This window comes from Sceloporus occidentalis, unplaced genomic scaffold (assembly GCF_023333645.1).
Source record: "Sceloporus occidentalis isolate IW3139 unplaced genomic scaffold, rSceOcc1.0.p SCAF_3, whole genome shotgun sequence".
Lineage (NCBI taxonomy): Eukaryota > Metazoa > Chordata > Lepidosauria > Squamata > Phrynosomatidae > Sceloporus > Sceloporus occidentalis.
In genome coordinates this window covers 125,701,872-125,717,834 of record NW_028316983.1, presented here as the reverse complement: position 1 = coordinate 125,717,834, position 15,963 = coordinate 125,701,872, and the positions used below count along the sequence as shown (strand labels likewise).

The 15,963-nt window shown below is 49.4% G+C and overlaps 1 protein-coding gene across 3 annotated transcripts in view; it reads left to right on the top strand.

Moving 5' to 3' along the window:
• LOC149316718 (flavin-containing monooxygenase 5-like) overlaps positions 1-4,506 on the top strand; it is a 49,984-nt gene extending 45,478 nt beyond the window's left edge. For all 3 annotated transcript variants that reach the window (XM_089516104.1, XM_089516105.1, XM_089516106.1), the window contains one exon: positions 3,519-4,506. In XM_089516104.1, coding sequence (XP_089372230.1) covers positions 3,519-3,858 — 340 coding nt within the window. In that variant the 3' untranslated portion in view covers positions 3,859-4,506. The remainder of the gene's footprint in view (positions 1-3,518) is intronic.
• Positions 4,507-15,963: the final 11,457 nt, after the last annotated feature.

Below are 15,963 nucleotides of genomic sequence, written 5' to 3'. Positions count from 1 at the left end.
AGATCCAAAATAGCTAACCCCCTTGCTGCCTCTTCCACCTTTTGGACAATGAAATTGTCTCCAAGACAAGTGAGGAATTTGCTAGACCTTGAGGATTTGGCTGAGTCTGACTTCCAGCAAATATCAGGATAGTTGAAGTCACCCATCATTACTAAATGTCTCCTTTCTGAGTGTGTAGTCATCTGTTCTAGAAAGGCGTCGTCAAATTCCTCCATTTGACTTGGGGTCTGTAATAGACTCCCACCATAACATCCTTGTTGTTTCCCTCCCCTTTGATTCTTATCCAGATGCTCTCCACCTGGCTTCCATGATTGATGTCCTGGATCTCTTCACTGGTGTAAATATCTCTGACATATAGTGTTATTCCTCCTCCTTTCCTGTTTGGCCTATTTCTCTTAAAAAGGTTATACCCCTCTACTTCTACATTCCACTTATAAGACTCATCCCACCAGGTTTCAGTGATGCCTATTATATCATATTTGCTTTGTTGTACTAGGAGTTCGAGTTCATCTTGCTTATTTCCCATGCTCTGTGCATTAGTGTAGCGACATCGCAGACCTTGGGTCCTCTTTACTTGCTGCCTGTGCAAATTTTTTTTGCTTCCCACTGTTGGGTCCATGCACTGTTTGTCTTGTTCCCTCTGTGTCAGTTTGATTATTTTCTCCAGTCCTTTCACCTTCCATAATATTGTCTCCCTCCCCCACGTAACTCAGTTTAAAGCCCTCCTAATCAAATTCTTGAGACTGTTGGCAAAAACGTTTCTTCCAACTGGCGTGAGATGCAACCCATCCGTTTGCCAGAAGCTCCCCCTCATGGAACCGCAGCCCATGATCAAAAATCCAAATCGTTCTCAGCAGCACCATCTGTGGAGCCAGTTGTTTGCATCTGCTATTTTTCTCTCCCTTCCTGGACCATGCCCTTCAACTGCCAGAAGAGACAAGATGACAACTTGTCCATCAATTTCTTTCAGCTTCCTACCAAGAGCCTTGTAATCCCTTCAGATGTTCTGAAGGCTGTGTCTTGCAGTGTCATCAGTTCCCACATGGACCAAAAGGAAGGAGTATTGGTCAGTAGGCTTGACCAGGAGACAACACACCTCTCGAGACATCTTGTCAGGCCTACAAATCACTGCTTCTGTACCCCTCAGCAAGGAGTCCCCCACTACAACCACATGCCTCCTCCGAGGCTTAGCAGCAGGGTCCCCTGCTCTGTCCCTGAAGTCTGTCCATGCTGCTCTTCCTCGTCTTCCTTGATAAGGGAAAGAGCTTCAAATTGATTCTCTAGCTGCAAGCTCCCAGAACAATCCCTTGTTGGCCTAGTTCTCTGTGTGACAGTCCTCTAGCTGTCTGCCTCCTGTGTATGTGAAGTGACCTCCTCCGCCCCAGCAACTTCCTCTGTGTGGTCCCCGTCCAAGACTGTTGGTTCTGTTCTGTCCAGGAAATCCTCTTGCTCCCTAATATGCTGAAGTGTAGCTACTCTGGATTCCAGCTGCTGTACTTTCTCCTCCAAGAGTGCTACCAACTTGCACTTGGTGCATGCGAAGTTCTCCACATCTGTAGGCAAGAAGACAAACATCTCACAAGTGTTGCATGTGACTGCAGCAGTTCTCTCAGTGTCCATACTGCTCAATCTACTGGGAATATAACTTTATAGGAATGTCCCGGCAGCTAGCTTGTACTTAAAGGCAAAGTTCTGACTCAAGGTTTGCTTCTCACCTGCTGCCTCTGCTGTAGATTTCTGGGAGGAGTTATCTCCACACCTTAGTGACTCACAGATGTGACTCACAGAAGCTCTACCCCCTCAGCAACAAGCACACTCTCCTAAGGGTTTTAAAAAAATTCAAACACTCGCCCCTCAAAATGTCGGCCCAGCTCCTTCTCTTCTTCTGTGGCAGGAATTTGTTCATTCATTACCCTTTATTTCACGTTATTTATGCAATTCACTTTATTTGTGCATTCATTACCCCTCTCATTTCATGTTATTTAGGCAATTCACCAATTCCAAATCAGTCCAAATAACCTTGTACTTGGTTTGAGCATTGGACTATGACTCTAGAAGGCAGGGATTGGATCCCACTGGGTGACCTGGTGTAAGTCACACTCTCTCAGCCTCCTCAGAAAATGGCAATGACAAACCCCATCTGAATAAACTTGCCAAGAAAAACCTGAGAGAAAGAGAGAGCTCTGGCCAATCCCTTCCCTCCAGTTGGAGAGAATGAGTTTGCAAAGGGAAAGAGACAGAAGGGGCTGAGAGGAGGAGGGACGCAGTGTGTGTGTCTCTGTGGGGAGGGCTGCTTCGTCCCCAAAACAGCTCCAGAAGTACTCCAAGAGGCTGAGAGAAAAGCCCCCCCACACCCAGAGTGAGGGAGGGAGGAAAAAATTGCAGCCAGCAAAGTAGCCTGGGAATTGTAGTCTGATTCAAAGGCAATCCAAGGGTGACCAAGACATGCATTCCATACCTGCCAAATTCGAATTGAACACAATTTTGGAGTGGAACAAGATTTGTAAATTCTGTATTTCCCCAAATTTACACATCTCTCAGTTGATCCTGGATTGGGTTCAAATTGTCCTAGCATTGACTTCGATTACATGTGATAACTTCTCACGCAATGACGTGAATCTGCATGGTTGCATCCGGGATCACACTGCATTGACCTTCCAATTTCCCCTGTGTGATAACATCCATAGTAGCAGAGAAAAGGGGTGTAGTTTAAAGCCTGTTTGTCTGATCACTGACAGAGAACACAAAGTTCTACTCCACAGAATATTCTTTTTGATTCTTAACACACACTTGTAAATAAGGCACAGAATCTTCACAAGCCAATATGAATCTATATGAGTCTGTCTAGGCTTTAAGCATTAGAGCCTTATTCATTACTCTCTCTTCAAGATCTGTCAGACTGGTAAATGCTATTTTTCTTTGTTGCTTAATTCTATTTATAAAAAGAAGCTCTGCAGAACTACAGACCATACACCCTGACATCAATACAGGACCAGCATGAATATATCAAGAAAAAATCCTGCCAAATTAATTTTTTATCTTTTTTTAGTGACGTTAAATAAGTAGTGCCCCCTCCTTTTTCCCTTGTGGTGAGAGTGCAAAGAAAGAAAGTCATGATATATCACTTATCAATATACACTTGTTCTGAGCACTTGCTCAAAAGCATCCAAACATGCCTTTTGATGAACAAAATAGCAGACATTGAAGGAACAGAAAGATAAGCCAATGTATACAATATTAAAATAGGACTTATTGTAAAGCCCAGGATAAAAATTGGGTTTGGATTGAGAAAATACTGAAGATCACTGGTGTAAGTTTTGTCCGAGGCCCAAAGCTATTAAATATGAATGAATCTTATTACACTGTAATCTATTTTTAGCTCTGATATTAAATTTTATAAGATTAATGAAATTAGGCGGGAGCAAGAAGATGTTTTTCCAATCCCCTAATGACCTTAAAGTATGGTTTGTTTATTTTACTCAAATAGCAAGTAAAACTTAACATTACTTTCTCACCAGGTACGTGAAAAGTCAACGCCACACCATCCAAGTTGACTACGTTGAGTACATGGATGAAGTGGCTTCTCTGCTTGGGGTGAAGCCCAACGTTTGGTCTCTATTTCTCACAGACCCCAAGCTGGCCTGGGAAGTTATGTTTGGACCATGCACACCATATCAGTACCGTCTGCAAGGACCAGGGAAATGGGATGAAGCCAGAAAAGCAATCCTGACCCAGCATGACAGGATCTTGAAGCCCTTGAAAACTAGGCCCACTGACGAATCCAATCCCATGGTGCCGCTTTGGTTAAAGTTGTTTGGTCTTGTTGTGCTCTTTGCTGCCTTTTTTTACTCGTTTTAAGTGCTTAAGGTCTACACTGCCAAATAGCAAATAGCAAGTGGAAGTAGATAAAATCTATCTTCTGCTTCCTTTTGGTTTCATTTTTTAATGAATTGATGGCAAATATATAGCTATATCTATAACAATAATACAACTCAAGATTTGAGTAGAATAATATAATTTAGAAATTGCAAACACATCTTTGCTTCTATTACAAATTTGGCAAGGTTTTTCATATTTTTGGTGGCACAATAGTTGGGTAAAATGGCTGCAGGCACCATGGCAGCAGGTGTCCAGAACTGGACCCAGTATTCCAGGTGAGTGTTATGCTTCATTCAACCCATGGTGCATGTCACCAGAGGTTGTGTTAATGCCTTAATTGATCAATTGATGAATGATTGCTATACTGTGAGTTATGTTGATTGCTGACTATATGTAAAGGCGTTAGACTCATAGAGTGAGAGATAGTTCAATGATAGATGTTATGTCTTAACTGGTTAATTGACTAAGGAGGGTGACTATAAAGAGACATTATAAACAGATCCCCCAAGAATTGGAAGGGGCAACTGTAGCTAGACTATCACAGTTCAGAGCTGATAAAAACTATGTCAATCAGTTACCTGTTATCTACTGCTTTATGTATTCTTTAATAAATTGCTCTGTGCTACACTCTGGAGTCTGGTTATTGGATCTGAGAAGGAAGCTTAGCTAGCAGTGAACCTGACAGTGAGATATGACCAAAGCAGAATATGGTGGCACTATTTCTTCCCTTGATTTAGACACTATATACTTGGCCCTCCACATTCTCACCCTTAACACTTGCGATTTGATTATTCGCAAGATCAAGGCCAAATATGCATGCATTCCTCCTCCTCCTCCCTCCCGGGCTTTTCCCCTTGGGAGGAAAAAAGCCTTGGAGGGAAAGAGCACCCAGGAAGGGTGTGCACACCAACCCGGTGCCTTTCCTGGTGGGATAGCTGCCTTCCCAAATGGTAAAAGGGGGAGGAGGATTGATTCCCCCTGCATCTTTCCCAGTGGGACAGCTGCCTGGAGAAGACAGCTATCCCACCGGGAAAGGGGCGAGGAGCCAATTAAAGGGATGGGAGGGTGGGGAAAGACGCCTGCTCTTCTTCCACCACCTACCTTTCTCTGCGGCTCAACAGAGACAGAGGGAAGGGAGAAAGAAGACTGGAACCCTCTTCCCTTTTAAAGTCAGGGAGGAAAAGGGGAGGCTTGCTCTGGCCCTTATCACACATGGGGGGGCAGGTTGCAGCTCAGCTCCGCAATCATTCTTGTTCTAGCAATGCGAAAAGTGATGTTTTTTCACACCAGATCCGGAGTCACTCCTGTCTAGCAATGCGAATTCACGTTAAAACATGATGTTTTACTACACCTGGTTGCCTTTCCATTGCCCTTCCAAATTGAGGGGGAAGCGGTGTCAGTTTGATTCCAACAAGTCATGTGATGCAGATCCAAGCAAAGCGGGGTGAGTGCACATTGTATTACCACACCAGAACATATGTTGAGGGTTCAACGATTCGAATCGGCACCCTTGTGCATGCTCAGTGGGGCGCTGGATGCTGTCATACTTCCCTGCCCCCTCCTTAGCTGTCATCCTTCAGGATGAAGGAGCAGTCAGGGGATGATGGGATAGGTGGCAGGGTGGCAGAGAGGACAAGATGGGGATGCAGGAGCAGTCAGGGGATGATGGGATGGGTGGCAGGTTGGCAGAGAGGATGGGATGGGGTGAATGAGGAGGAGGGGGATGAAGGAGCAGGACGCAGGGAGCCAAGGGGGGGGTGACATTGGAGTGATCTTCCACACCAGACCAAGTCAGAGTGAAATCGAAGTGAGCTTGAATGTGAATTCTGTGAATTCACTTTTTTCTGAATTCATCAAAATGAGGAATCACTTTGGATTCACTGCGGAAGCCCCACAGAAAGAGCTCCCACAGAAAGGAATCACGTCTGATAACACATTCACGTTATGACGTGAATTCACATTGTTGGACCCGCAGTCACATTGGAACTGAGCTGCAAAAGCTCTAAAAATCTCCGTGTGATAAACCTCTCTGATCGGGTGTAATTTATGGCTGCAGCTGCTGCCAGGTTTGCTCAGCGCTGGGTTGCAGCCAAGGCTGTGAAAGCAACACCGGCTGCTGGTTGCATGGAAAAGAGGCAAGAAAGTGGGTTGGAACAGGAGCAAAAAAGGGCAGATTCTTCCCAAACCCACACTTCTTTCCTGTCCTGGGAACTGCTTTGCTTCCAGAATCAGACAAAGAGCCCTTAAACATATACCCTACAACTGCTCTCTTTGGCCAGAGACAGGCCCAGTTAATAAACCTCTGCCATCCCAATTTCTCACCTGCTCTTAAAATGTCCCACTTTCTCTCTTTGCTTCCAGCTTACTTCAGTTGCTGCAAATGGACTTAACAGTGTAAAAGTAGTATGGGTTCAGTTAACTCTGCAGGAAGGAGAAGAAGGGTGGATATGGATAGAGGTATCATATACTGTATAAGGTACCATATTTGTTGTTGTTGTGTGCTTTCAAGTTGTTTCCAACTTAGGACAACCCTAAAAGTGAAAAAAACCAACAACTTATAATGGGTTTTTCTTGGCAAGTTTCTTCAGAGGGGGTTTGCCATTGCCTTCCTCTGCGGCTGAGATAGTGTGACTTGCCCAAGGTCTGGTGCCACAGCAATCTGCCCTTCCCAGAATTCCATAGCATTGAGCCATGGCAGTTAAAATGGTGTCAAACCAAATTGTTTCTTCAGTGCAGATGCAGTCCAAGATGGTAGTCGGCCAGTTCGAGCCCAAGGATCAGTCCAAAGGCAAACTCTGATGGGAACTCAGAATGCCTGCCTTCCTTCCTTCCTTCCTTATCTGTGTTTCCCCTTCTTTTCCATGTCACACATCTGATGCACAGACTGCTGCTTCAATGGTGCAATTGGCTTTTGGTAAAAGAGGCCCTCAAAGAGAACTAAGCTTGCTGTGTTCTGCCTTGCAATGAGGTTTGTTCCAAAGGGCTTCATTTCCCACAGCTGTTCAGTGGGGGCCAGGGGAACATGGGGGTTGTTATCAAACTGCCCATGATCTCACATCCTCTGGCGATGTCCAGAGTTCCCGCACAAGACCAGGGCAGTTCTGGAGGTTGCATTAATGAGTGCATGGATGTCTCTGCCTGGCCTCTTAATGGAGGTCAGCAGCGCAAGTGGCTCAGAGCGAGGCTTCCCCGATGGAGAGCGAAATCTAATTTGGGCAGCAGTTTCAAGAAAGCCACAGCTGCAAGAGAGAGAGAGAGAGTGAGGCAGAGAGAGAGGCTTTAATATCCCAGCACCTTACCATGGGAGCTTAATGGGAGCCAAGCAGGGTGGGAAGAGGAGGAAGGCAGATCCCCAAAGGTCCCCTGCTTTTAAAGGCACCCAGCAGTCACGGAGCACACCGGTGACCCTCAGTCTGCAAAGTTACAATGCCTTGAAACTTGCCTGTGGAGCAACAGTGCAGTTATTCCACAGCCACTGAATGAATTGGAGGAAGCTTCCTACAAAGCATAGCTCAGGGGTAGGTAATCTTTTTGAGTCGGGGGCCGGGTTGCTGTCCCTCAGACAACTGGGGGCCGAAGCCAAAAAATAAATAATTAAGGCCTGTTACAGACTGCCAAAATAAAGCTGCTTCGGGTCTCTTTGGAGGTATGCTGTTTAAATGATGCATGCATCCTAAGAATCCGGAAGCTGCACCAAAGCTGCAGTCCAGTGCTTAGGAATGGAGTGTGGCTTTGGCACAACCTCCGGACTCTTAGGACCCATGCATCATTTAAATAGCATACCTCCAAAGAGACCCGAAGCAGCTTTATTTTGGCAGTCTGTAACAGGCCTAAATAATTTTTAAAAATAAATAAATAAACCGGGACAAATGTAGGACAACATTTTCAAATGGTGGACACTTTTTTTAAAAAAGTGGAGGAGACGCAAAAAAAATTGCTGATTTTTAAAAAGAAGTTAATATAAATGCATGTTTCTTCTTCGTGGTCTCTGCGAATCATACAAATGGGTTTCACTGCGCCTGCGCAGTGCTGCTCGGATACTTCTGGAATCACTGGGCAAAGTAGACTTTGCAACTTATGGCAACTTTTTGGCGGTAACTCCGCCCATCCCTTATAAGGCCCCTGCCTTCCCGCTCTTTCCTCAGTTCCTTTTTTCCGCCGCGTTAGTAGCTCTTAGAACTTCGCTTGCTCTTATTCTTGAATTACTGGACTTGACCTCGGATTGTTTTTGACTTTGCTGACCTCCCCTTCGTTTTGACCATTTGGACTGTTGGACTTCGTCTCCTCTAACTCCTCTGGACTTGTTCACGGATTCTTGACTGCGTCTCGGGCTTCGGACGCTGTTTGCTGACACGCAATGTCTCCCCCATTCAAGAAGTGTGATGTCTGCGGGGGCAAAGTCCCAGTTCAGGACCCGCATTCTTCATGCTTGTTATGCCTGGGAAAGGACCACGACGTCAAATGTTGTACCTTCTGCAGATCCATGACATCACAGGCGAGGAAAAACTGTGAGTCCCGCTTAATCTCCGCGATCGCACAGGGCAAGGTTCATGTCGAGGACTCCCGTCTGTCATCGGCCCCGTCGGTGTCTGTATCCGCTACGGCCTCCAAGGCTCAGGATAGCCCGGCTAGTGCAGCCTCGGCTCCCCCTTTAGTGCCTGGTTCATCTCATGCTGTGGCCCGTGACCCAGATAGGTCCAGAGCCACCGACAAGCCCTCAAAGCGCCCCCACAACCCGTCAGGGACAGAGGGCTCGGCACCGGCCGCTCCTGCCAAGGCGCCGTCCGTCGTCTCCTCCGTTTCCTCAAAGTCGAGGCATGAGACGGACCCATCGACTGCTTTGGGCTCGAAGCCATCCAAGGCGTCTAGGAAGAGTGTTAAGGAGTCGAAACCGAAGGAGGCCGTTCCTGATTCAGCCACCCTCGAGCGGACCGAGTCCATTCCGAGGAAAGATGACGGAGCCACAGTGGCGAGACCTTCGGGCTCTTCCACCATCTCGGAGTTGGAGGTAAATCCGTTCTTCCCCCCGGAAACACCGAGGGCCCCAAAGAGGAAGGCTAAAATGCCCGACTCTTCCAAGTCTGCAGACCAGACCACAACCGCAAAGAAATCCAAACCATCGGGGGACCCCGCCTCTTCCAAGGCCCCCAAGGATTCGGATCGCCCTTCGCCCTCTAAGCGTCGTCGTTCCCCAGACCGACAGAGCTCTAAGCCCGACAAGAGGAGAGGATCCCCAAAACGGGTAGTTGACCCAGAAGCAACTCCGACTCCGTCGGACTTTGCCACGCAGCCCTTTGTAGAGCCAGTTCAAGGGCCGTCGTCAGAACGGGACCGTTCCCCCACCCCGGTACCAACCCGGCCTCTTCAGGGACACTCTGAGGATGATCTCGAAGAGGATGACCACCCCGATGTCTTCTATGACTCGGAATTAGGCCGCTATTATATGGCTGTCACAAGGGACACGGCGTTCAGGAGGTTCAAGGGCAAGCGTCACTCGCGGGCAGCCTGTGATCACCCGGTGCCGACCGCATCGTCAAGGCCCTCCAAGTCTGTCCCAGGGGAACCTAGATCAACACTCTCAGAGCCTAGGGCCCGGGCGGCTGTGCCAACTCGAACCCCGGTCGAAGAAGCGGTCCTACCGAGCCACTCGGACCTGGAGTCAGACACAGAGACAGTCCTTTCCTTGGACAATCCCTCGGATGGAGATCTGTCACTGCATGACTCTCCGCAGAACATGCGCCACCCCGAGCCGGCCTCTCCCACTGATGACCTCAGGACATTTAGCGAACACGTCATCAAGATGTCTAGGGCTCTAGACATCGAGCTACAATACCCTGAGGATGCTGCTAAAGACCCGGTCGAACGCCGGGTTCAGGGTTGGTTCCCAACCCCTCCCTCCATCCCGCTCCTTCCATCCTTGGAGTCCATTCTCAAAAGGTCCTGGGACTCCCCCACGTCTCTAATGGGAACTTTGAGGAAGTTGCTCCATCAAGCTGCCCTTGGCTGTCTTCCTACCTGAGACAGAATTCAGCTATTGTTGAAGGAGCCCAGCTGAATATAACGCATAAACAGGCCACCTCCCCCATTGACCGAGAGGCTCGCAAGGTGGATGGCCTCGCAAAAAAGGCGTATTCTGCATCCTCCCTGGCAGTAAAGGCAGGATGTCCAGGCTCTGATGGAGGATATTTCGCCCCTGATCCCGAACGTCCCAGATGAAGCACAGCGGAGGCTGGTTGAAATCAGGGATGAAGCCCACTCCATCGGGGGTTGGCTCATCACAGCTTCCCACAACATAGCTGACTGTGCAGGACGGGTGATGTCGGCCTCGCTGGCTCTGCAACGCCATGCCTGGCTTCGTGGAACCAATTTGACTCCTGGAGTCAAGACTACCATTGAGGACATGCCGTTGGACAAGTCGGGATTGTTCCATGCGGAGACCGACGACCGTCTCAACAGAAAGTTCAAACTCAAGGCGGCCGCCAAGAGACACGGTATGTCCTCCTCCTCTACCCCTCAGTTCCGGAGAAGACAGCGACAGTGGCAACCTCAGGGCCAGCAGTTCAGGCCTTTTCAACAGGAGCGACAGGGTCAACACCAGGGTTCTCAGCGCCCTAGGTACCCCTCTCATTCCTCTTCCTCTTCCGGTAGACGAGGTCCTCCAGCCCGGTATCACAAGCCCCACAGGCAGGAGTCGGACCAGGCCAAGAAAAGGTCGTGATGTGGTCCTGCGTACTTCGTCACTCCATCTCCCTTTTTCTTAAACATTTTGCGGCCCTTTGCTGACACCTGGGCCACTATAACATCTGACTCTTGGGCACTTACCATTGTCCGTAGGGGTTACGCCCTCGAGTTCAAGGAACTTCCCCCGACAGGGACCTTTATTTCCACCCCACCCTCGGACACCCTTCTCGACGAAGTATGCTCTCTATTGCAAAAGGGTGCCATTTCCCCGCTACAGACTGTTAACTGGTCTCGGGCCTTCTTCTCCAGATATTTTACGGTACCTAAACCGGACGGGGGTATTAGGCCCATCTTGGACTTGAGAGACTTAAACCGTTTTCTTCACTATCGTCAGTTCCGTATGGTGACTCTAGCTTCCATATTGCCCCTTCTCCACCAGGACCTGTGGTTCGCGACAGTCGACTTGAAGGATGCCTACTTCCACATTGCAATTCGAGAGGCCCACAGGAGATTCCTCACCTTCGCCGTCGGCTCCGACGCCTACCACTACAACGTTCTGCCGTTTGGACTGGCGCCGGCGCCGAGAGTCTTCACCAAGTGTCTGGCACCGGTGGTGGCCTATCTTCACCAGAGGCTACAGCGTGTTCCCGTACCCGGACGATTGGCTTCTAGCGGCCTCTTCGCGAGAAGGGCTTCTTCAGACCATCGACTTTACAATCACGCTCCTCAGATCCCTTGGTCTGGTGATCAATCTCGACAAGTCTCGACTCAACCCTTCCAAGCAGGTCCGGTTCATTGGCGCCGTGCTAGACTCCGACACTTGCACCGCGTTCCTCCCTCGGGACCGTTTCCAGTCACTCGGGTTGGCTCTGCGTCCACTCCTAAGCTACAGGAGGGTCAGAGCCAGGGACGCCCAGGTGGCTCTGGGCCACATGGCATCCACAACTTTCGTGACACCATGGGCAACTCCGACCACTACAGAGATGGTTTCTCTCAGTCTTCGATCCGATGACAGACTCCCCGCTCAGGTGGCTCACCATCCCGAGGCCTGTCGCGTCCTCCCTCAGATGGTGGCTCGACCCCCAAAACGTCTGCGCCGGCTTACCTTTCTCTCCGCCGCAGCCGCAACTCACGCTAACAACCGACGCATCCCTGGATGGTTGGGGGGCTCACCTGCTCGAGTTAGTCATCAGGGAAAAGTGGTCCGGGACGGAACAACTGCTCCATATCAATGCCCTTGTGATGCTGGCTGTAGAAAAGGCTCTGCGAGCATTCGAGTCAGTGCTGACCGGTCAGGTGGTACTCCTCAGAACGGACAACACGACGGTCTTTTTCTACATAAACAAGCAAGGGGGCACCAAGTCGATGACATTACTGGACATCTTGATGCGGATATGGGACTGGTGCATCCCAAGGCAAATCCATCTCCAGGCGATCCACCTCCCCAGAGAGGACAACGACCTGGCAGACCGACTCAGCAGAGCCTCGTCGGTCTCGCACAAGTGGAGGCTTCACCCGGAGACGGTCAGGGAGCTATTCGACCGGTGGGGAACCCCCCGAATCGACCTTTTCGCGACCGAGGCCAACGCTCACTGTCTCCAATTTTGTTCCAGGACACGCTGCACGCAATCCCTAGGAGACGCGTTCGGCTTCAGATGGTCCGGAGACATGCTGTATGCCTTTCCCCCATTCCCGCTGATTGTCCGCGTGATGTCCAAGATGACCTCAGACCGCTTGGACGCAATCCTCATCACCCCGTGGTGGCCCAGACAGCCATGGTTCCCATCTCTACTGAACCTATCAGAGGACGTTCTTCCGGATTGAGTTTCGACCAGACTTCCTTACGATCCGGAACGGCCGGGTCCGTCATCCGGACATGGAGAACCTACCTTTGGTGGCATGGAGGCTCCGTCCCTAGCGGTGCTACCGGACTCTGTGCGGACAGTGATCCTGGCTGCCCACAAACCGTCCACCCAATGGTCTTATGCCTCGAAATGGAAGAGGTTTTGCCGGTTCCTGTCCGATGAGAACATTGACCGGGACCGGATTTCTACCCCGGTGGTGTTGCGATTCCTTATGGCACTGTTGGAGGAAGGGCTCAGCCTCACCTCCATCAAGTGCTACCTTTCTGCCATCTGTTCTCAGTTTCAGTTGGGGGGCAAACCTTCCTTCTTCAAAGACCCCTTTGTTAAGGCTTTCTTAAAGGGATATAACAATCTCTACCCTCCGGTCTCGGTACCGACCCCGGCTTGGAGATTAGACTCCGTACTGATGGCTTTACAATCCAAGCCCTTTGAACCTATGGCCACAGCGGACTTGAGACTATTGACATGGAAGACTGCCTTCCTTGTGGCTATCACGTCGGCCCGTCGCGCGGGCGAACTCTGTGCCTTACAGAGAGACCAACCCTTCTTGAGATTCCATAGAGTAGTTCTCCGTACTGATATCACCTTCTTGCCTAAGGTGGTGTCAGCCTTTCATATGTGTCAGGACATTGTGCTGCCTACCCTGGCCTCGAACCCGACCACGGAGGTCGAACGGACTTTACACACCTTGGACGTTAGGAGGGCCTTGGCCTTCTATTTGGACAGAACTGCGGGTTCGAGCCGTTCTGAGAGACTGTTCCAGTGTTACTCGGAACCGAAGAGGGGACTGCCCGTTTCAGCGCAGAGGTTTTCTAAATGGGTGGCTGGTACCATCCACCTCTGCTATGAGCTGCTGGGCAAACCTCCCCCCGCCAGGGTACGGTTGCATGCAACTAGGGCGGTACCAGCATCCTCCGCTTTTTTGACTGGGGTGCCTCTGGAAGATGTCTGCAAAGCTGCTGTCTGGTCTCAGCCAATGACTTTTATCAAGCATTACAGGCTGGACACCAGGGCCAGACAGGATGCGGCTTTTGGTAGAGCAGTTTTGGTTTCAGGGTTCTATTAAAATGTGTTTCTAATGCCATGTTGGGATAGTCGTTGTGCTACATACTAGCAATACTGCTCTCAGTGATGTTGGGTAACTTACACTAGAACCAAGGGTATCAGTTCTTGTTCCATGTTCCTGTTTCATAGGAGTTGCAGCTCCTAATGTATTGCTGTCAAATGATTGACAAGAAATGATTGACAAAAGACTGAGGTTTATTGTGGTTTCAGATATTTATTGTCAAAATAAACCACTTTGTTTAACCTTACCTGGTTTCAGGACACTCCCTCCGCCGCTTACCTAAGCTTGTCAGTCTAAACCCATTTGTATGATTCGCAGAGACCACGAAGAAGAAGGACAAGTTGCTTACCTGTAACAGTATTTCTTCGAGGGGTCATCTGCGAATACATACAAATCCCGCCCATCCTCCCATCAGTGTCCTGCTCGTCATTGGCTCATTCTTCGCTTACACAGCGGAAAAAGTTGGAACTGAGGAAAGAGCGGGAAGGCAGGGGCCTTATAAGGGATGGGCGGAGTTACCGCCAAAAAGTTGCCATAAGTTGCAAAGTTTACTTTGCCCAGTGATTCCAGAAGTATCCGAGCAGCACTGCGCAGGCGCAGTGAAACCCATTTGTATGTATTCGCAGATGACCACTCAAAGAAATACTGTTACAGGTAAGCAACCTGTCCTTCTGAGGCTTCTATAGACAATTGCCCCCCTTGCCCCTGTGCAAGAGAGGCCAAAGGCCTCAGCGGCAATCGGCGGCAGGACCGGGCTGGGGCCGGTCCCAAGGCCTTGCCGGGCCGCATCTGGCCCGCGGGCCGCAGGTTGCCTACCCCTGGCATAGCTAATGCGCTATTCACCTCAAAGAGCATGGATGCGTGATGCACAATGTGTAAATATGCATCCATCTGCAACGTGTGACTGGCACCAGGCATTCAACCTTGAGATGAATGCGCACACTCTGCATTTAGAGGAAAATGACCAACTGCTTCCATGGGGCATTTGTGGCTGTGCAAGAAACCCACAAATTGCCATCTTACCTCTCTGGTTTGCCCCCTTTGTAAAGCGGGAGTAGCCTGGTTGGGAAGGGTTTGGGGGCTTAGGTAGGTAGCTCCGCATCTGCCCAAATTGTAGGGCCATCCTGAGGTTCCCAGAGAACATTTGCACCCATGATGCAGCTGGCTTCCTCCTCAACCCACAGGCAAATCCCCTCGATTCAATGGTTCTCCCTTAGCAGAGATTAGCAACAGGATTCAGCTCACAACCTGCTTTTCTACATAGACACACACTTGATATTCTTGTCCTCACTTTTTGGGAGTTTTCATCCCACACAGATTTCCAGACAACCCCAAAGGTTCATCAGCATTCATGGGTAATATATCAGTCGTGATTGACAAGGAAGGGCATCATCCCATTTCGCATGGACACAAGCAGTGGAAAGATACAGTTTGTGCCGTCAAAGTCCTCCATGCTTGTTCTGGAACATGTTTATTACACACCCCATGTCTTTAATTCACATTGCCAACCCTGGAACCCCTTTTAGCCCTTGGTTTCGCATCAGGGTCCAGGGCCCATGGCTGTTTTCATGGCCAGTCTGTTGCTTTTGCAGAGCCCCTAAATCTGGCAAACGTCCAGCATCTGAATCAAAATGGTCTCTGATAACAGCATGGTTTTGCAGCAGAGGTTGGCAGCTCATGGCCCTCCAGATGATGTTGGAGGGCAATGCGCAGCTGCTTTATGGTCAGAATGAGTTTGTTAGCATCCTGGCTGGTAGCTAACAGCTGTACAGTGATGGGAAAAGAGTTAAATTATTATCAGATTTGATCCTTCTTGCATTAGCTTGGCAGTGTGAGGCTGGGGAAAAGATGTGAAAATTGAGAACAAAGCAGGGAGTGCATTCTCTTCCTTTGCTAACTTGCTTGCACACAGCCCTCATTGCTAATGGATTTGGTTTATTTTATTTTAAGTCTTTCCCAATCTCAGGGAAGGCAATGGCAAACCTCCTCTGAAGAAGGAGAAACTCTGAAGCCCATTAACAAAGTGGAGTTGAAGGCGTTCATGGCCGGCATCCAGTTTTTTATGGGTTTTTCGGGCTCTTGGCCACGTAGCCTGAAAAACACACAAAAAAGCTACACATTAAGAAAGCCCATTGTGATGGCAAGGATGTGGGGAATGTGGCAGAATGGGCAGACTGGCTTCCCAAAGCCCACGAAAGAACAGAGAAGGAGCCTTTGGGGGAGGCATCGCTGGGCCTTACAGTTAACTCCGACTGATGGCAACCCACTTGTAGGATTTCCTTTACTATTCTGAGAGGAGTTGCCATGCCTCTCCTCCAAGGCTGAGAAAGTGGCACCTGCCCCTCTGAGCAGGAATCCTGGCTTTTTTCCCTTCGTGTTTTTCTGTTAAATTTCCTGTTAAGGAAGTCATGCCCAAAGGTTGCCATAATGTCCTTGCATTCCCTTGGCCTCCTCTAGCTTAAGCCAACCCGG